This window comes from Colius striatus, chromosome 20, assembly GCF_028858725.1.
Source record: "Colius striatus isolate bColStr4 chromosome 20, bColStr4.1.hap1, whole genome shotgun sequence".
In the NCBI taxonomy this organism is placed as follows: Eukaryota; Metazoa; Chordata; class Aves; order Coliiformes; family Coliidae; genus Colius; species Colius striatus.
Window position 1 is genome coordinate 901,644 of NC_084778.1, and position 21,408 is coordinate 923,051.

The 21,408-nt window shown below is 45.6% G+C and overlaps 1 protein-coding gene across 1 annotated transcript in view; it reads right to left on the reverse strand.

Annotated features, from left to right (window-relative positions):
* The window catches only part of KSR1 (kinase suppressor of ras 1), a 62,821-nt gene extending 44,795 nt beyond the window's left edge, over positions 1-18,026 (reverse strand). Inside the window, exon 1 of the mRNA XM_062012210.1 lies at positions 17,610-18,026. Coding sequence (XP_061868194.1) covers positions 17,610-17,864 — 255 coding nt within the window. The 5' untranslated portion in view covers positions 17,865-18,026. The remainder of the gene's footprint in view (positions 1-17,609) is intronic.
* Positions 18,027-21,408: the final 3,382 nt, after the last annotated feature.

The window sequence follows — 21,408 nt, forward strand, 5'->3', positions numbered from 1 at the left end:
AGCAAGTGGGAAGTTTGTTTTCCTTCTCAGAAAACAAACATGTAAACCCACACAGCTTATCTTCCCAATTGCCTCTCTTTCTGTGTCCTCAGGTGAGCCCTTCTGCTGTCTCAAGATCGGGAACACTAGAGTCTCGGGCAAACCTCTGAAAGGTGTAGCTGACTAACCAGTGGGAAGACAATGTGAGGGCCTGGCCCATGAAGTCTAAGACATGTCTCCAATCAGGCAACAATCCCCAAACCAGCTCTCATGCAACCTGGTGAGTAAGCACATCTCTCCGTCAGGCTACAGAAAGCCCAATTATCTGAGTTATCCTCAGCTGAAGAGTCACTTCTTTACCAAAACACTCCTGATTTCCTAGTGTAGGGGTACTTGCACTCCTGGTGTATTCAGCTAACTCTGATGTTTGCAGAAGGCTGAAGACTCATGAGATTTAGCCCTGTTTTGAGAAATTCACCTCTAAGCAACTAGGAACAAGACAGAAGAGTATTCTGGGCAGCAAATCACCCAAAAGGACAGGAGAGACTTCGTTGCAGTGGACTACAGGTAGAAACCCCAGGAACCACTGAAGGAGGCAGTGTTACTGTCATGAGAATGAGAGACTAGTTAAGAAGTTTGGGTTTGACCTGAGGTGTGGGGAAATGCCATGAAGCAGGAGAATGGTGGTGTTGCAGAAAGGCTTTATTCATTGCCTTTTTCCTGATCTTGAAGTTACTGAGGTGAGCTACGTGCTCTGTTATAAAATTGCTGTTCAATTGCTGTGTTTCTTCCACTGTGTGTTGAATGAGGTTTTGTATGGGACTAGTTCTCTTTCCTTCCTACTCCCACTGCTAATCTGCAGGGACATGAACAGAAAGAGCAGAAGTTGCCTCTACAGAGACAAAGCAGGATGTGACCTCTGTTCCCTAAATAGGGCACAAATGGTCAGATCATGATGTCCAAGCTGGTGTCTCCTTAAAGGACAGACTATAGCAAGGACTAAAGTGAAGCTGTTAATTTTGAGTTAGAATTTAATGACATCAGTGGTGCTTTGTGGGATGAACTTAATAATTAACTGCAAAGAACTTGAATTAGTGACTATTCTGATAGAGTGTCTGAGCTTTGTTTAGCTGGAGTCCAGTATTTCTGTTGGAGCCTCAACTCTGCAAAACTTTGATCTTAGGAAGTATTGGTGCTGCTTCTGCCTGAGAGCATCCAGCTCCTGCAGCCTTGGTGCTCTGCTCACATAGTGTCTGGAAACCTGTGGGACCTGTTTGTCCAGCTGAGGCCACCTTTCCCCATTTGGGCTGTGCTGCCCTATTCAACTTTGCCTTTGAATTTAACAGCATATGACACTGGTTTGTTTCCATGAGCTGCCTGACCCCCTCTTTCCCAGGGCAGCATACAGATTACTAGCTGGAACAAAGCAATGAGAGTGAATTACCATAACGTGGTTTCATCTCCAAGTGCAGATACTGAGCTGTACAAAGTGTCTTTTCAGCCTCACATCTAGCAATCTGCTGTATTTGCACGCAGCGAAGTACAGCTGAGGGAGGCTTTACAGCTGGTAGCCAAGCACCCTTACTACACCTTAGTGCTCCCATGCTGGCTACAGTCACGATCAGATTACTGGTGTTGGGATGGTGCAAACACCAAAGAGGTACCCCAATGCCAGAAGTTCATACTCTGAAGACAGTGATTCACCTAGTTCAGCCTCTTTAACCTCCAGTCTAGGACACCGCGCCAACAACTTCTGAACATGCCTGCCTTCAAAGTCAGGGCTTTGGGTGATCTTGTCTGTGAAGAATTTCTAGTAGTATCCTAGAGAATAAGAAAAAAAGCATTGCAGTTAAGATAACTGGCTTAGAAAATGGTAGCTAGGATGACTGACCTCCAGAGTAGCTACAACAGGGTTGTGATGGCAGGTGGAATTGCTCAGGCTGTGAAGTTAGAAAAGCCACATCTCTTGTGGCCACTGAAGTCTGACTCCGAGCCCAGCAAGGTAACTCTGCTTATGTTTTACTCTGCCATGCCCTGGCTCTGGGGTTCAAACACATACTGAGGCAAAGCTAAAAACTGTACTCCATCCATCTCTAGAGACTGGAAAGGGAAGCTGCTGCTGCTGTTTTAGAGCTTAGTCCTTCTGGTATATCTCTTCTACTGGAAGGGACCTTAGTTTAGTATGCATGACTGTTGAACCAGCTTCTTGCAGTGCTTCAACTGCAAGTTGCTTTTCCTGTTTAGCTGAAACACTTGTGTATTAAGCTAAGTAAAACTGACCTAGAGTTTGTTTATGCTCTCAAAGGGTCTGTGTTCTGTGCTGGAAATGAGTACCTCTAACCAGATTGACTGTACTACAATAATAACTGGAAATGAACTCTGGACCATCACCTCCCAGCCACTCTGTGTTAGATCATGTTGCATAAATAATAGCCAAGTCTGGGGGAGGGGAAGACTCTTTCCATGACAGGGAGCAACTTGCCTTCTGCTACCAAGGCAAATACTCTCCTAGCAGCTGCACAAAGCTTCAGATCAGTAATGATATATATATGAAAACAAGCACAGCACTGAGAGAAGGGAGGAAAAATCTTTTGGGTTGCACAGCAGCTGAAAGGAAAGAGACTAGGCTATAAAGCCAACTACTATATAGTTTCACTTGAGTTTGAACCTTGAGACTAGCAGATAACCTGTCAGGAGTGTGCTTCAGATATCCAATCAGACAAGCAATGCTAACGCTCCATTTGTCTCATAACCGTGAGATCTTTAATAGTCATTCCAATGCAAGAATTACAGTGCAATGAAAGTGCCATTAAGTCCCTTCTTATCCCAACTTCCACACTATCCTGTCTCCTATGTAATATCGGGACTACAAGCATTTCCTCTAAATGCCTCTGTCCTAACTACTTGCCAAGAGAGGTTACAAAATCTGTGGCTAGTAGAAGTGCTCTCAGGAAGAGGTGGACTGCTTTCAGTCCCTTTCAACTGAGACTGCAATGTGCTCAGATTTCACTTACAAACATTACAAAACTCTCTTCTTGTCTTTGGTCTTTCTGGAGAAGAGGAAGGATAAAAGAGCAGCGGTTGGGTATAGGCAGTCCCTCCTCTTATTGCAGGGGAGGGATTGTGGAATACACAACTTCTCACCCCAATTGTTCATTCTGAGGAGCCTTTCAAAACATGCTGACACATCCAGTAGACCTACACAATAAGATTGTAAATTAGTCTTTTCCTTCACAAAAGGCTCATGACAAATGATGATCTCCAATGAGACACAATGACCTGTTAAATTTTCTATTGGTCTCTTGGGGGGGTTCCAGGACCTCCCTGAACATCATTTCCTGAAGTCAAACATCTGCACTTACCCACTGAAAGAATGCATGGCTTGGCTAATGGTAGTCACTCTCCTAACATGCTATTCTTGATTCCTAACTATACTAATGGTTTATTATCAGTCTCAGATAAAGGTTCAAGCTCTTAAAAATGCAGATAAAGGCCTTAAGAGTAACTGGACTTTAAAGCATTCCTGTAATCATGTCAGTGGCAGAGATTTTAAAGCTAGGTGTGAACAAATGAAATCTTTCTACAAACAGTGAACATTATTTAGGCCAATGGGTAGCAGCAGTTGCATGTTATAGGGGCATGGATGAGAGCATCATGCAAAGAATTTCTTGCCACAAGTCTCAAAAGGAAGAAGCACAAATAACAGTTGGCTATGGATGCTACAAAGGGGTTGAATGAGCTGGAGCAGCAAAGCTGATATGCAAAGAGAGGAACAAGGAAGAAGGCACTAGAGGAGTGGCAAGAGCCAAACACAGGGTTTAAAAGGTGCAATAGCTCTGATGGTGTGCTATCATTGTCAGGTATTATGCCAATGTATTGTGATATTGGCCTCACACATGGTGTGAGAAAACCAAGTTAAAAGCCCTTGTCACATGGTCTTATAATCTTGGTAGCAGTTCTTTGTCCTTGTGCAGTGGTGTGGAGAAGTGGTGAGTTACAACTGTTGATCTGGAAGCATCAGCCTTCTGAGGGCAGGATGCTTTTTATATAAATGATTAAAAAAGTTTATAGGTTGGAGACCAGAAATGGCAGAATAGCTGGAAACAGCACTCTGGCAATCACTGCAATTCCCTTTAAGCCCAGCTTTACATTTCGTGCAAGATACATCACATTTTGTACTTATGATATTACAAAGGCTGTATAATTTCTGCTATAATTTTTATAGACCAGATGCACAGGATAAGTTAACCCAGGACTTGTTTCTTTAACACTCATACAGGAGAAACAAAATGAAGGCAAAGTCATTGGTCAGATGTCTGATATGGCCTTCCATGGCATATGAAATATCTTTTCTCCATACACTGAGTTGAGATTTGTGCTTCAAAATGAAGGCACATTACTGTTCTCTGTTCTGGATCAGATCACAAAGCTTCAGCTGAGCTGTATTTGTGTCTTTCAGCACTACAAATCTCTCAAGTGGAGCAAGACACCACCAAGAACCTGCAAAACTATTTTTTGAAATCCTCAGTGGAAGGACTGATGGAAGCAAGAAAGACAAACCCATCTGCAAAGGTACATGGTAATCTTCTCACAGTGAGTAGAACTTGAGTTGCACCTGCAGGCTGCACACCAGCATTACAAACATACCCAAGCTTATGCTCATTGTAAACACCAAATAAGCATAATAAATACCTGGATTAAGGTTTCCATAGGTGACAGTTCTGTAACACTGATTATATGTCTTCAAACTGCATTTTATTTCAGAGGCTGGGTAAGTACCGCATGGAAGACGGGGATTGCTGTAAACTTACAGGCATGCTGGGGTGGAGACAGGCTGCTGTCCTTCCATGCTGGGGCTTTCTCACAAAGAACGTGAGCTGAACTGGAGAAAAGAAGTAACGTTGCTCAAATGAGCATCCAACGAGATGAAAGAAGGGGGAATATCTTACAGCTGTAAAATTTTCACCATCTTAAGGATCAGGTGAAATAAAGCATGGCAAGAATCCTTCTGTAGTCTAAAAATACCCGCTTTCTCAGTTTATTATCCTTTGCTATTTGGGTGTAGGTTTTTACTACCTTGCCCTTTCAAGAATCACTTAACATCAGACTCAGTCTGAGGATAGTAAAACAGCACTTCTGTTTAAATAGCTGGAGCTCAAGTGAAGGTCAAGGCCACACTGTTTAAGGTATTCAACCTTGAAAGGCACTTATAAAAGAACCAAGCAAGCAGAGACTAGAGCTAAATTCAGCTCAGCCTAGTTTTAAACTGCTTTGTTTTCAGGACAGCCACATTTGGTTTCTACTATTGTGAAGTGGGCTCACATAACCCAACATCAGATGAATGTCAGATGGATAACCCTGAGGAACACAGACAGGACCCCAAGATAAAGCCAGCATCCTCTTTGCTACAGATGTCACTTATGTGATACCTTTAGCAGACCCAATGTTCCATCAAGTGATACGGCTGTAAATAATTTACCAGCAACCCCATAACACTTGATTAAAACCTACTGAAAGAAGATCTAATTAAATTGTGTCTGAAAGAACAGATAATGATATGATGACTGTGTAAAGGGCAGATGGCAAGCAGAAGCTCTTCAGAACATGAGAAAATAATTTAGCTGAAGGTACTTTTATCTGTATTGACTTGTGGTGATCTCCACCTGTCTGATGCTGTCTGTTCTGCAGGTCATTCCCTCATTCTGCCTTTGGGCATGTGAAGTGACAGCAAGAGTACTGGCTGTCCTCATAAGTGACTTTTGGATAGAGTAAGGGCCTAATCTCTTAGGCAACCAGGTTAGAAAACATTCACTGCATCTTTTAGTGATGAGCAGCAGACAGCTGGCAAAGCTCAACTACCCGAGTCATAGAACTGGCAAACTCTGAGGCCTGTTGGGAGAAGTCAAGCCATTAATGAGTACAGTACTTGGTAGCCAATTAAAACTTTGCAAAGCCATTAGTTTTAAAGTTGTGTATCTGCTGTACTGTGAAAGACATGGATTAAATAATAGCTGGAAAATCCATTAGAGGAACATAATGACTACCTTGCACAAATCATGTGCTTTAAAATACAGGCATACAGCTCTCAGCAGATGTCCTCCATGCCTTTCACCCTTTGAGGAAGAAGAGAGCTGTATTTCTCACCTCATGCCTAAGAGGAGACACATACATAAATGTGCCTAACATCAGGGAGTCAAGTATAAATCTACAGTAGCCCCAAAGTTCAATAAATTGATACACACCTCCAGGCTGGGTCCCTGACACTGGGCATAGTAACACTAAGCTGATTTTTTGAGTAACAGAACAAAGTTAGGGTAAACATAGGAACTGGGTTGAGTGCAGAACATGGAGTGGAAACTGCTCCAGTACCATCTCAATACTTTTTTAAAAAGTTAGCAATGCAGACACCCAGAAAAATAGCTCTTGCCCATATAAGCCCACATTAGAGAATGCAATACCCAAAATAAATCATCCCTTCCTCATACAGAGTTCATGCCAGCCCTAAGCCACAAATGCTTATTTATAACCCAATTTGCCAGCACCTGGAAACAGGTTCCTTTTGAGAATGTATTGCTAACTACTTTCCCCAGGCTCCAACAGCAAAGGCACAAACAGAGATGGAAATGAAAGCAACATTAAAAGGCAATAAAATTAAAATTTGGCAGGTACCCAAGCACACCATTTCTAGACAGATTTGGAAGGTGGCCCAACAACTGGACAATAGTCATTAAGGAAAGAGATTTTTCCAGTCATTCACTTTGGAGTTAGCTGCTGCACATGCACCTTCAGTGGCGTGGGCACTGTGATCCCCAAATTAAGGAGACCAAACAGGAAATGCATCCTGCTTTGGGGTCAGACCTTTAGCTAAAGCTAAGGTCCTATTTCACTTGAACCTATGTGAAAAGGATTTAACCCTTTTGAGTGAACACATTAAGACTACCTCACAGTTCAAACATAAACACTGCAAAACCCAACCCTCTCTGGTGGCTCTCAACTGCTGTTGTGCAGGCTAATTTTTAAATCACCTCTCCCATCATGCCTAACCTTTAGGAACAGGAAGGCCACACTTTAGAAAGTCTTATCCTTAGACAACTTGGCAACCACCTGCATAGCAGCATGGAAACCACATCACACTCTCCTGAAAGCAGAAGGTGCTTTGGATTACTTAATATACCAATACTGCAAAAAGAGGTGGCACCTTCTTCTTAGAGGAGAAACTCTCAAAGTAGATTTTCCCAAATAAACGCACCTCACTGATAAATCCCTCATCCATCAAGGTGGCTTTTCAATTTTCCCCATGTCCTCTGCCCAAAGTTTCAGGACAGATAAATCTCAGAGCCACAGCTACTTGCATTAAGGAGCTAAAAGCTCAGCATTTAGAAGAACTGAAGAATTCTAGCAATGCAGAAACTCGCAGTGCATGCTGACACTGTTCCCACACCACTGCAGCTTTGTCCAAAAAGCTGACAAACACCATGCTGCTAACCCACCCTGCAAAATACAGTTTGAATATGGTGACTTTATTCTATGCAGTATAAAGATGCAATGCTTGATATGGAAGAGATCTCACACCAGGCTCCTCTCATCAGGAAAGCAGAAAAGGCTGAGACAGCCTATTTATGCAGAGGATTTGTGAGGAGTGAAAAGGAGCAGCAGGGACCAGACCACACGTTTCCCCTTCCCCCCTGTACCTTGGTTTTACAGCTGCAGGAAAGATCAGGCCAGAAATGTGCAAAATTGCTGAGTCAGACTGTCAACGTGGAGCCCCAGAGAGTCTGTCTGCAATGCTTAAGGCAGAGGACAAAGCCTTGTGATCAGATAGAAAGGTGAGCAGCTGGAAAGATACTGCAGGATACAGACAGTCGAGGGGTACGGTGCACCCACTGCAAGCAGAGGCAGGGCTCACTAGGCTGGGGGTGCATTGTGGAGCCTTGCCTGGGAGAGATTAGGAGCCAGAAGCATTTTGCATTCAGAGAACTGGAAAGAGGGTGCAGGTTAAAAGGATTTAGCTAGTCCTGGGCTAAGTTAGCACAATTAAGAAGGCCAGAAACAAGCAGAGTTGCTTTGGTAAGCTACCCAGCAGCCAGCACAATGCCCTTCTGACCTACAGCAGTAGTCTCTTAACAATGAGACAGACGCCCTGAAACATGCTGCAGGCAGTCAGGACTTCTGGGTTGCCACTGAGTTCATGCTCCCCCATTTTAAGGACCTGCAGTATATCTATACAGTCTTTATCTCAGCAAGGAAGAGCCAGCATTCTGGTCAGAATCTCAGCTGCCTTTATCAGATGTTAAACTCAGAGAGGTGAGGGGTTAAGAGTAACCGGCCTCTGCAGTTAAACGGGTAACAGGTATTTTATACTACTTCACTTCCCAAAGACCTGTATGTCAGCAGTGGGCAAGAATGCCCACAACAGTGCATGGTCAGCATGTTTCCCAGCTCTTACTGCTCAGTTCCTGCAGGACCAGGCATTCTGTCAGAGATGCCTGAGCCACCAGCACTGCCTGATGTTTCCTCATCTCTGTCTTCTCCACTCGCCCTGTTCTGAGCAGCTCCTAATTGCCCCTCCACATCACAGTGTTAACTAGCACAGCAACAATCAAAGCAATTTCTATTAGTGGTTTTAAGGAAGAATATCTTGTAGTTGTCAGGTCTGCATTCTCTTCCCTGAGCTGCCAGGAACAACTGGGTACCTCCAAGCCAGATGCCAAGTGTCTCAACTCATACCCTTCTTGGCACAATAGCTCAAAAGGACACTGGAAAATCTGTTAGTAAAATAAATGCTACAGGCAGGATCTGCCTCTTCATTAAGGAACATGACAAAGGCACTTTACTACAAAGAGGAGCTGCAAGGAGCACTCAGCACTACCAGAGACCTGTGCTAGGAGCAGTGCTGCATCATCACTGCATTGCTGCTGCCAAAGTACTCATCTCTCACTCAAATGAAGAGACAGACACTGCTACCTTCAATTTGAAATCTTCTGTTGTAAGGTGTCCATTAACTTCAAAGCTCTTCACCACAGACCACAAACTAGTTATTCTTGCCAACTGAGGCAGTTTGAATAACACAGTAGAAAAAAAATAAGAAGCCATCAGTGGAAGTGGAGCATGCCTTGGCAGCAGAACGGGGTGCAGATTTAGCTTCTGTAATAATCTTAGCGTCACTCTAGTACAAGTATTCAGCTAGCTCTTGCTAAGTTAGCTACACCTCCAGTTTTAGATTGGCAGACTAGAACTGATAAGGTCTTTTTAATTAAATACAAATAGGTAATTACTGCTACAGAGGCACATTCAACATCATTATAAAAAACACCTTCCCCAAAAGTAGGATTGTGTTTCCTACAAACGTGGTCTCGGCACAAATCCAACCAGGGTTTCAGTGCAGCAGTGAAAGAGCTGGGCTCACAGCAACACTCCTTTTTCCCTCCAAATGTTAGTTTCCACAGCCCTGTAGCAGTCAGCCAGTGGTTCTACAAATATTACACTTGACCCACAAAGCAAGACCAAACGAGTTTTAACACACATTCTGGCTTAATACAAATGAGGTTGACAAGCCCTTTGATAGCTACTCTGGGGTTTCTCCCAGCTTAGTTGTATGAGCAAATGCTAAAAGTCTTTGGTGTTTGTGCTCACCTTGGGTGACTTCAACACTATGACCTCCTTTCTCTTCCAGCACTTACAGACACCCTTGTGATTCAAGGGAAAAAAAAAGAAGGGGGGTGGGGGGGTGGGAAGGGAATAAACAAACCTTTCTCTTTCCTAAGGGAGTAGGTTGAAGGGCTATGCAAGTCTCCTGAGATGGGTGCTGTCCTGGTAACAATACCTGTGTATTTTAGTCGTGTGTTTCCTTAAAACAAGGGAGAATGGACAAGGGCATAGCTTCCAGAATTCCCTAAAATCAGAGGGGGAAAAAAGGTAAATCTGGAACTGATGTGCACTAAGAGAGTTTAACACTAGCTGCTGGTGCTGGCCTGAGGCACTCGTAACTTGATGACGATTTCTGTGGATGGTTCAAAGTCTTCATAAGATATGTTTTGCTCTGTGGAAAGTTTCAGTTTGGGTCAGAAACACAGAAGACCATAAATTGAAACATTTCACTTGGCTGATGAAGAACAGTTTTTAAGAGGGAAATGTCTAAAAACATTGGGAAGCTTTAAACAACAAAAATCTTACTACTTCTGCTTCAGTGGATCTATGCAACTGTATCCTAAAGCAGTTACGATACAGTCCTCTAGTTTAAAGGTAAAAATAAGGTAACACTGCTCTGGAAGATGAAAACTGTTGCTAGAAAATTCTCCGTGCTTTGAGGACGGGTAAGAAATGCCATGGAGAGGTTCTTAGTGCATTACAGGTAGCCCAAGGGGCTCTGACACACATCTGCCAGTAGCTGTGCTTATGACAGATCCATTCACCTCCCCTACCTAATATCTCTCAGTGGTGATGTTGAAGTTCTCAATCTGCAAAACATATTTCTTCTTTCCAGTTTATTCAGCATCATTAATAACTAAAAATAAAATCTCACACTGGAATCTGCAACCTTCAACAATAGCCCACACACAGCAGCAATGAGAAGCAGCAAGACTTCCTTTCTAAATTTAGATTGCTTCAAACAGAAGTGAAAGTTATTTGACAAATCAACAAACCCATGGTTTAGAAGCACATAAGGAAAGTAGAACACAGCAGAAAAGTGCATGCCTGGCCTGTTAAACTTACTTGCAAAAGGCTTCTGACGATGTTCAGGGACGCAGCCCCAAGGCTCCTGGCTGCATTCTGAACACTGTGGTCAATTACTTGTCCTGGCAGTGTCAGATCAGACCACATCAGGGCCTGATCTGCTGCATCCCAGCCAGATTCCTCAGCGTCATGTTAATTATTGCTCCTAAGTGGATCTCACAGCTTCTGTTATTAGAGCTCTTCCAGTGGGGATGATAATCATGGTATCAGAGGCACTCGGTAGCCCCTGATCAAAGCATGATTCCTTTCCTACTGATTAAGTGTCCTGTGATCCTTCTCTGCTTTCCCAAGATGCAGATTTCCCCACAGTACAAGTTCTCTCTAGGCAGAAAAGGAATGGCAGGACTCAGCCTCTCTTCACTTTAGAAACATTCCTGAGAGAAAAATGCAGCTGTATTTTAACTTTAAAGTCAAATTTTAAAGTATCAAAAGCAAGATGGAGGCAAGGGATCCAATTCTGCCTGCAAAACCCTGAAAGCAGACAGGGAATGGCTAACAGGCATGAAGCACCTTCATTGCAACTGCTCCCATGAGTTATGCCAGCAAATATCCAGGCAGGTTCTATAGAGGGTATTTGTAAGTACATATACACTGGCATTAAAAGAATAACTACTGTCCAACTATCTTCTGTACAGTGACTGCTCTAACTTAAGGCAAGGTAGTGTTTCCCTGTAGACACAAGCAAACATGTCATAGCTCTAGTCATGAGTCTCAACAGACTCAGGATTAGTCCTTTAAAACACAGATCATCGTAATAGTATTTTCCCTACTGAAATTTAAAACCAGGACGTCCTGGTCAGTGGCTTGTTTTCCACTGTGATGGGCCAGGGCATCCTTTATCTCTGTCTAAGGGTTCAGAAAAAAAGTCATCAATCATATGTCATTAATCTTAGCCTTAAATGAAAGGTGAAGGTTTATCCCTCAAGCGTCTGAAAGATCTATACTGGCAATATTATTTTAGGCATAACTATTCCCTAAATAATTTGGTGCATCACATGACTTCTGTTAAGTGTTCCTACTTATAAACAAAAAGAGGTGATAGACTTGTTAACCACCATGCTGACTACAGCTGTAGTCACTAGTACGTAGCTGTAACAATAGTCAGGGTTGTCCTTGCGTAAAATGCAGTTGATTGCTGGCATTTCAACTTGAGTAGCAGACCAAGCTCTCCTCAGGCAGCAAGCTTGGTTACATCCATGGGTTTAGCTAGACACAGCTGAGGTTCAAGTCTGGTAGTTTCATTGATTAGATCAATTCTCAACATGCAATAAACATTAGAAATCCTATGTGGAGACTGAGGCTTGCCTGGCATGACAGACTGTGGGCTCCTGTCAGTGTGTGCAGGCACATTCATACAGAGCTCTAAACTCCAGGCTCCAGTGAACTTCTTTACTGGAGTTCAGTTGCTGAAAAGGGTCTCCAAGCTGAGCGGGCATGAAGATGAGCAGGGATAATTCTGTTTTAACACAACCTAGTGACTACACAATCTGTCTTAGACAAAAACAGCACGAAGTCTTACTCTGGTACTTCTTTTCTTATCTCTCAATCAGTGCATTGTAGAATCCAACCCAAGGCGAGAAGCACATACAGACCTTGACAGAAGAGTGAAGAGAGTCCCTTGTCGTATCTTCATCACGACCTACTCATCAGAACGTGGCCTAGAAACTCCAGGTAAGTTAAGACACTTGACAGAAAATGTCACATTTATACAAAAAATAAAAAAAAAGGAAAAAAAAACCCAAAAACCCAAAAGAGAAGGGAGGAGATGAGCTGAATGCTGTGACGACATGCAAATTCTGACCATACCCAGAAACACTGCCAAAAGAAAGTATTATGTCTACAGATTTGATAATCATTTATGGTTCTTCTTCCAAGCCAAACAAAATCTCTTTTGAAGCCTGAGGCAAGCAAGAGCACAAATTTAAGAAAAGCAAGAGTCCTATAAAAAAGAAGACACCTTGAAGAAAAACAAAAGTGTTGCGTATATGCAAAAAGTAAGATGAAGTAATAGAGTTTCTTCTCTTACATAAGACCTGCTGGGAAAGGAAGTCTTTTTAGCTGAACAAGGTTCATAAACATGTGGCTACAGGTTACAGTTTGGTCTGAAAAATTCACTAGTCAAGCTACTTACAATTTACAAACACATGGTCTTATTTTCCTTATGCATACCACATACCCAACTTCCAGTCTGCAAGCTGGGACGATTACAATTCCTCTTCCTCTCATGCCTACCCCCACTTTCAGAGCATTTGTTTCTGCTTGGAGATTGCTTGGTAAGAGATAAGCCTCTTCTAGCCAAATTGCCAAATGAATTGAGATCATGCCAAAGCAAGTTCAAACATATTTAATCCACAGGTGTCATTCAGCCAATATGAACAACTGATTTGTGGAGTAGTAGACTTACTTATTTGTGACACAGCTGGAGTCAGGCTTTCTGATCTGGTATTCTACTTTCTGGAGGTGCTGAACAGAAGACATTCCTGAGGAAGAAGTCAAAGTGATCTTTGCATGCAGGACCACAAGTGTCTCTATCACAGGCACAGTCCAGCCAAAGAGTTATAAGGACAGTTTTTCCTCAAAGAGCAGGCAGATCTTAGCACTGCGTGCCACTGCCCCACCCCGACACTCCCACCATAACCAGTTTGGAGACAGCTTCCATGCCAGAATCGCTGCAGCTCTTATGGTGTAAGAACTAAGGTAGGAAAAAAATTCATCTGCAATCTGAACATACTCTCGGTCTCAGTTCAGCCTGGTCCTGCCTCTTCTTTGCTGCAGTTAAAAGTGGCAGGCGAGCAGAGGAGGAATCATCCCACATCTGGCAATCCCCACAGTTTACTAAACCAGCTACGCTGTTTCCAGCAAGAGACTGACAAACCATAGGAACCTTGCTTTGCAGCCAGCACACAGCACTGCATTCTCCTCACCTCCAACAGACTAGCTGGAGCTGCAGTGTTTGGGTTGGACTAGATGATCTCTAAAGGTCCCTTCCAAACCCTACCATTCTATGATTCTATGAGTTTCATGTGTTTCACTACAGACATCAAACCAAGTTCCACTACCAGCTTCCTGGCCAGAGAAATAGATCCAGAGAGATAGTGCTTTTACAAAGAAATATGGATAAAAATATGCTTCTAACTTTGCAAACCCAATTTAAGAGTCATGCAAGGTAGATAGTTAAAGGCTGACAGAGTTGTTTCTTTCCAAGGATGCTCTTGTTGGATGCTCACCACATGGCAAGACATTTTTTGGCCTCATAAGTATGGGTTAAAATTATCGTTATTTTCCATTTCAGTTTTGTAGTCGACTTGAGAAGTGAGTAAACCTGCTAGGACAGAACTGAAAGCAAGCCACATACTGAAGTGTTAGGTAGAAAGAAAAACACTCAAGCACTTGTTCGGCAGAACATATAAAACTTATAAAAAAATAGCAGACCTTGTGGCATCAGAAACCCTACTCTGCTAATAACCAAACTAACACAATCGACTTTCCACTACAGGGAAAGCCCCTGCCCTTCTAAGAAGCTGCCTTGCTACATGTGAAATAGGGTCAGCTCATGTAACACATCTACACTCAAGTCATTATTTGCAAGCAATTCCCGTAGCCCTTTCTTTCTCCCCCGTATTACAGAAAGTTCTCCCTGCACTCATTTGAGCTGCCATGAGTGCTTATCTTTACCTGTCAAGGTCCCAGTCTGAAATCCTTATCTACCACGTGCTTTATTTTGAGAAGACCTTATACACAAGAGGAATGAGGAAGGACTTAAAAGCATTTCAGTAAATTGGGAGGGACATAAGCATGCACTCAAATACCTTTAGTTAGGCTGACATTCTTGACTTTGAAACACACACACACTGTAAATCATGTGGTACATGCAACACCGATCCCAGCTGTGAACAGGCACTGAGACAACTGGTGCTAAAAGGACCAAGCTAGTACATCCAGTGTGAAAAAACAGAATAGCACAAGCACTTAGATGAACTTGCACTTGTGTTTTGGGCAATTGGTTTTATTCACTTTATAGCTGCTTTCAGAATTTTGTGGTTTTGCTAACCTTGGGATTAGAAATGGCAATGAGCTGCACTGCTGCCTAACCTACACTGGTACAGAGTTTAGACAGCCACATCCACCTGAAGGCATTCACCTCCAGGCACGGATGGTGAACCTGCAGTTCACTGATAGAGAAGATTATGTTCAAGGATATATCCCTTCACCACTTAAATTCAGTTTTGACACCAGAATTAGACATTACAGAAGTCAAGAGATCTATGAGCTATATACAAATTGTACTGTGGAAGTCTCCTTGCCTTTTTATCCTTTGGATGAAAAACAAAAAATGAAACCAATGAACTGATTTTTGGCTGAGTATATTGGACTTTTTTTGAGTTGCAAATGCGCAGCCTTGCATTTAGCCTCAAGAGCTGCTGCTTTAACTTCCAGTTGAGTCCCCTTCCTTCCCAAAGTAGCACTTCCTGCTTCTACTTTGCTGCTTTTATCCATCTTGTGTTTTATCATTTCCATGTCACTTCTCTACACTTACCCGTTGTTCTGATACAGCTAAGTCTCCGTAATTCTTTTTATATGCAAAAGTTTCTTCACACAAACCGAAGACACGTAGCTTCAAACTCAAAGTACACACAAGGCTTACAAACCCAGCAACCACACCGCTGGTAGCCACTATCATGGCTCACACAGCCATTTGACAGTGCATCAAGGCCACACCAATAGCCACTGTGGGCTTGAAACATCTTGGAGCTCCCAGCTCTGGGGAAACTACTGACTGTTGAGGAGCAGCGTACAGTCCACACAGAGCTGCACACCACAGTCAAACCAGCAGTAAGACTGGCTCTGCAGCAGCAGAGCACCTGCCTCTACCGATGTGATCCGATAGGCAAATGCATGTGACCACACACGCGTTTCTGACACATTAACCAAGGCCCAGTCATTACACCGGTAATGCCACGGGCAGGGCCACCTGCTACTTGAGATGGCGCTGCAGCCCACCACCCTCTGCTGCACCGTGGGAAAGCACAGCGTGGGGAAGTACACACAGCCCCTCATCTCCTGCAGCCTGCTGCTCTGTTCTGCGGCTGTAGACAAACCCACTGCAGACTGGCACAGGGAGCTCAGCACAAGACTTGGGCTATGCTTGACAACATGCATTTTGGTACAGTCAGCTGAACTGAGCAAAGGGCATAGAGTCTATATCCATGCCCATAGCTTCACGTGTTGGCAGAGATCCAATACTTGGTTGAATTCCCAGAGAAATCACATACTGGACCGTGCATCAAAGAGAATTTTTTCTGGTCATAAATTTTATGATCATCAGTGAACGTGGCACCCATTTGTTCAAGCAGCTTTTGCTGCTTTTAGAACCTGAAGATGACAGCAGTCCCTCATGCTTTGTGAATAAAGGTTTCCTTTTAGAACAGGTCCACCAGCAAAGCTCTGATGATCATTTTCTGAAACGATGCTGACATTGTTTGAGCATTAAAAAGCCCTCAGTAGGGTGGCCAAAAGCCTACACAGATAATAGTTTCTAAAGAATAGCCTTTTGAAGGCTATTTGGAGGTGGCAGGAGGAAAGAGTGCTACAAATTAAAAAAAAAAAAAAACAACAAAAGAGAATGTGCCATAAAACAAACAAACAAAACCACAAAAATGCAGAGGAAGAAAAAAAGGAAGAATGATAGATTTCCAAGAGGTTGTGCCAAAAGCTACTCACCCATTGTTTCAAAATTTTTTTTCCTAACCTTCATTTCTCATGTGATGGATTTTGCAGCACCTATGTTTGTTAGAGCTACACTCTTTTAATGATCTTTCTTCCTAAATGCCCAGAGCTTTACATCCACAGCCTTCCTAGAGAAAAGGGCCATTAGCCATTGCATGAAAGTTACATCAAAGAAGGGCTCTGGGAGGGTATTTTTTACTCAGAGTAACGCTACCTGCACACAAGGTAAAAGAAAATGTTACTTAAGTATCTAAAGGTCAAAGGAACTAAGCAAGAATAAATCTATATTGCCTTTCTAAATATTTATGCAGAGTCGTACATGGATTGAGCTCTTCTTTGAAAGCATCACGTTTTGTGCTTACAGTTTCATATAATCTTTCCAAACAGCAAACCATCTCTCCAACCGGGACTGCAATGCTGGTCGTCAGCCACACCAACGGACTGAAAAGGAGGATCAGATGAGATCAGTGAAACTGATCCAGGGACGGAGAGACAGGCCTGGAGCAGAGAGCAGGGACTATCAGAAGTAAATGCTGAAGACCCGCAGGAAAGCTCCCGCTTCCCAGGACAGGCGATGTAGCGACCCACCTCCTGGTAGGGAGCATCGAGTCACCTCCGGTCCCCAGCTCACATCACATCTACCTCCACAGTAACATCGAAGCCCGGCCAGGCCCAGGGCCCCGCGGGGGGGCGGCGGGGCACCACCACACCACAACACGCAGCTCCCGCTCCCCGCGAACCCGTCTGACAGCCCGGGCCGCCGCACGCCCGCTCTCAGACGCGGCACCCGCGGGCCGCCGCTCCCGAACCTCTCCTTTCGCACCACCCTCCGCGGGACGTCTTTCCAGCGGCGGAGGGCTGGGGGGAACCCTGCCACGGCCAGCCTCACCGGGGAGGGCACCGACAGCAAGCTGACAGGGCTGCGGCGGGGCCGGGGGTCCTTCCCTTCCACATACAACGCCACAGCCACTCTACCCAGGGAAGAAGGGGAGACGGGAGGCGGTGCCTCACGGCCCAGGCATAGGTGAGGGCGAGTGGCCCTCACTACTAAGGGGAAAGGGCGCTGTGGGAAGGGGCAGGCCGTGGCTCCCCGGTTGTGAGGAACAGGCAGCCCCGGAGATAGTTGCGGGGCTCCCCTCCGGCCCTCTCGCGGCTGCCGAGCCCCGTACCTCCAGGGTGCGGATCTCCTGCTGGGTGAGGTCGTTGGACGCGGCGCACTTCGTGCGGAGTCCGCGCAGGTTGGAGAGCGAGATGTCTATGAGGTCCTGCAGTAACCCACACTGCTGCAGCGTGCTCCGCACGGCCGGCAAGCCCCGCGCCGCCGCGCCCGGCCGCGGCCCCGCGCCGCCGCCCGCCGCCTCGCCGCCGCTGCGCTCCTTCCTCTCCAGCATGCCGGCGGCTCGCAGGGCAGCCGCTCTATCCATTCCTCGGCATCAGGGAGGCCGGGGAGGAGAGGGCGGCGGGGCGAGCAGCAGGGAAGGAGGGCAGGCAACCGGCGGCGCGTTCCGCCCCGCCTCTCCGCTCCTCTCCGGGCAATTACGGCGCATTAACATGCACGCCGGCGAGGCACCGCGGGCGCGCCCGGCCCGCGCAGGCGGCAGCTGCTCCGCGAGGGGGCGCGGCGCTCGCCTCGCCCTGCCCCTCTGGCCCCGCCTCAGCGTCTCCCTCCGCCTCACTCCCCTCAGCGCCCGCCTCAGCCTCTCTCCGTCTTCCCTCAGCGCCCGCCTCAGCCTCTCAGGGCCCGTCTCAGCCTTTTAGTGCCCGCCTCAGGGTCTCCCTCCACCCTCCCTGAGCGCCCGACCGAGCGTCTCCCTCCGTTCCCCCTCAGCGCTCGCCTCAGCCTCCCAACTCCCGCCTTATCGTCTCCCTCCGTCCCAACCTCCCTCAGCGCCCGCCTCAGCCTCTCTCCGTCTTCCCTCAGCGCCCGCCTCAGCCTCTCATGGCCCGCCTCAGCGTCTTCCTCCGTTCCCCCTCAGCGCTCGCCTCAGCCTACCAACTCCCGCCTCAGCGTCTCCCTTCTCCCCAACTCCCCCTCAGGGTCCGCCTCTGCCTCTCAGGGCCTGCTTCAGCCCCTCAGCGCCCGCCTCAGCGTCTCCCTTCTCCCCAACTCCCCCTCAGGGTCCGCCTCAGCCTCTTAGGGCCTGCTTCAGCCCCTCAGCGTCTCCCTCCATCCTCCCTGAGCGCCCGACGAAGCGTCTCCCTCAGTTCCTCCTCTCCGCAGGCTCCCAGTGCCCACTTTAGTGTCTCCCTCCGCCCACCTACAGTTCCCGCCTCAGGTGCTTAAGGCCCGTCTCAGTGTCTCCCTCCGCCCACCTACAGTTCCCGCCTCAGGCGTTTAAGACCCGTCTCAGTGTCTCCCTCCGCCCGCTTCAGCCCTCAGCGCCCGCCTCGGCGTCTCTCTTCGACACCCTCAGCGCACGCCTCAGCCTTCAGGACCTGCCTCAGCACCTCCCTCTGCTCTCTTCAGCACCTCAGCACCCGCCTCTGTATCCCTGCTGCCGCCTCAGTGCTTCGCTCTGCCCGCCTCGGCCTCTCTCCGCCCTCTCTGGCCACCTCATCTCTCCCACAGGTATGTTGGGACTCGCAAGGAGTCCCTTGCACCGGTCCACTGAAGGAAAAAGGGGCCAGGGGCAGTGCTGGGCCTGGACAACCCAGCCGAGGTGTGAGGGCCTGTCTGGCGGGTGCAGCCTCCCACGGTGGGCCAGGGGTCCAGCCAATTACACCAGCACAAACCAAGGGCTAGCTATAAAAAAGTCACGGCCAGAGAGAGTTTTCCTAAAATAGCCTTTCCTAAATGTTCTATAAATCAATAGGGTACCTGTTTTATTTGACATAAACATTTACTTAGTAAAGAGTAAGTGCAGGTCTAGTACATGAAGTGGGCATTATTATAAACATCTTTGAATATAAACACTTGAGTGCAATAGTCGTATGAGATCATTCGTATCATGAATAAGAGGGAACTTTATTATGGCCTCATAGAACCTCTGTGGTTTCAACTTTCACAGTGGAAATTCTAGAAAAATAGTAGAGGTAACGGCATTACAGGTGCATTTGGTTGCATATCCTGTCTGATGGGCTCACACAGAACTGAGATGTCGTTGCATGAACCACATGTCTCCCAACTATTAGAAGAATTAGCACTGTTCATCTGACATGAGGCATCCAGAAAGACAATTTGTTTGCATCTTACTGACAGAAGATGACAGCCTCCTTAATTTGGACTAGATTGACACCAGGTTTTAAAAGCTAAAATGACATCTGAGCCATATGTGGCAATACAGCAGAGAGTTTTAATGCGAATAAGAGGGAAGAAACAGTAGAAATATATGAGGCAATGGAGCAGGGCAAATCAGCTGACACTGAGCCCTTTTTTTCTCATGGTTAGATGGATACTGGCATCCACATTATTTTGTACACACTTGCATCAAGTAGTGTGACAAATGCTGTTTAGTAATTTTCTTGAGAATATGGGTCAGGTCAAGTACTTGCTTTTATTGTCATTATTCACGTGCTGTACATTTCCTACATAATAAGGGCTTTTCTGGATTAGGGTTTAATTAGTTTGTCATCTGATGAGTCCTGTGGTTTTGGGAAAGTAACTTATTTTGCTTATTATCTCCATATTTCCGACTTTGTGAAAAAGTCTTTATCTACTCCCTCTCCTATTAGGACCACCGCAAGTTTAGCACTGAAAATTTTAATTTGTAGAACTCTGGCAGAATGAAATCCTCAAATACAGGTGATCATGGAACTGGGAAATATTAGTAATTGGGGTATTATTGTCACAGACATTCTACGTATACCCAGCTGAGAACATCCATTTGCTGATAGGCAAGAAACAGCATGTGTTGCATAAGAAAGCAAACTAGGAAAATTGTGGGCTGTGCATCACAAGATACTTGGCATTCTCTGCAAGTGTTTGTGTACAGAGTTGGGAGTGCCGGCCTCATTAACTGGCTACCATAAGTGGGCAGCATTCCAGTCCCAGCATTCAGGACTGCCCTCCAGGCCTGCCGGGGAAAAATGTGCTGACTAAACACTCCATGCGCCGTGCATTCCTGTCACTGCTTAGCCTTGCTCCCTGGCTCATGTTTGTGAGGCTGTCACATTCACAGGAGAATTGAGGAGTCACTGAGTACGCTTCTGTGGAAGCAGGTTACATGCAAGCAAAGTGCTCTCATTCTAGCCAACTGCTTCGCCTGCAGTAGCAAGGCTGAAAAAAGAGGTAGAACTGCACACACTGAACCACAGGGGAACCATTGTCTTACGCCATCAGAAACCCAGAGCTGTGTAAATGCAGGACTGCAACCTTGGGTCTCCCACAGAATTGCAGCCTGCGTCATCCAGTGACCATTGAACAGGTGTGATGCTGAGGTAGCAGGAGCAGGCATTTGTGAACATGGTTGTGGGGAGGGACTGTAATCTTTGTGATTTCATGAATGAGGCCAGCAGGATCTCACAGGGAGTGTATCACTTTTTCCAGACCCACAAAACCAGCTGTGATAAAGCATCCTCATACACTGTTCTTATGATGGGACACAGAGTCTGTTCAAATGTCACACACGTCTACATTAGGGTCTTCTATTCCTTAAACACACTGTGTTTCATATGAGGTGTGAATTGAGAATGCTTATTGGAAGATGCAGCTCAGAGTAGGGGAAAAAATTATGCCAACTTCATTAGCATTTGTGCCTAGTGAGCAGTATTCCCCAGCATCTTGTACAATTTAAAATTCTGCCATGTTGATCCTGTTGTGATTTTTTTAACGGTCTGTGCCTTGAAAACAGAAGTACTGAAAGAAATGGAAGGAAAGCATATTGATTGGCAACTAAATTCAGGTTTCTGTTTCACCACAAACTTTGTGTGCAATCTTGATAATTTAAGTCATCTGGAGTGACAGCTCTCTAAGAAAAAGGTAGTCTTTAGAACTGCATTCTGTAGAGGAAAACAACCACTGTTTTTTCT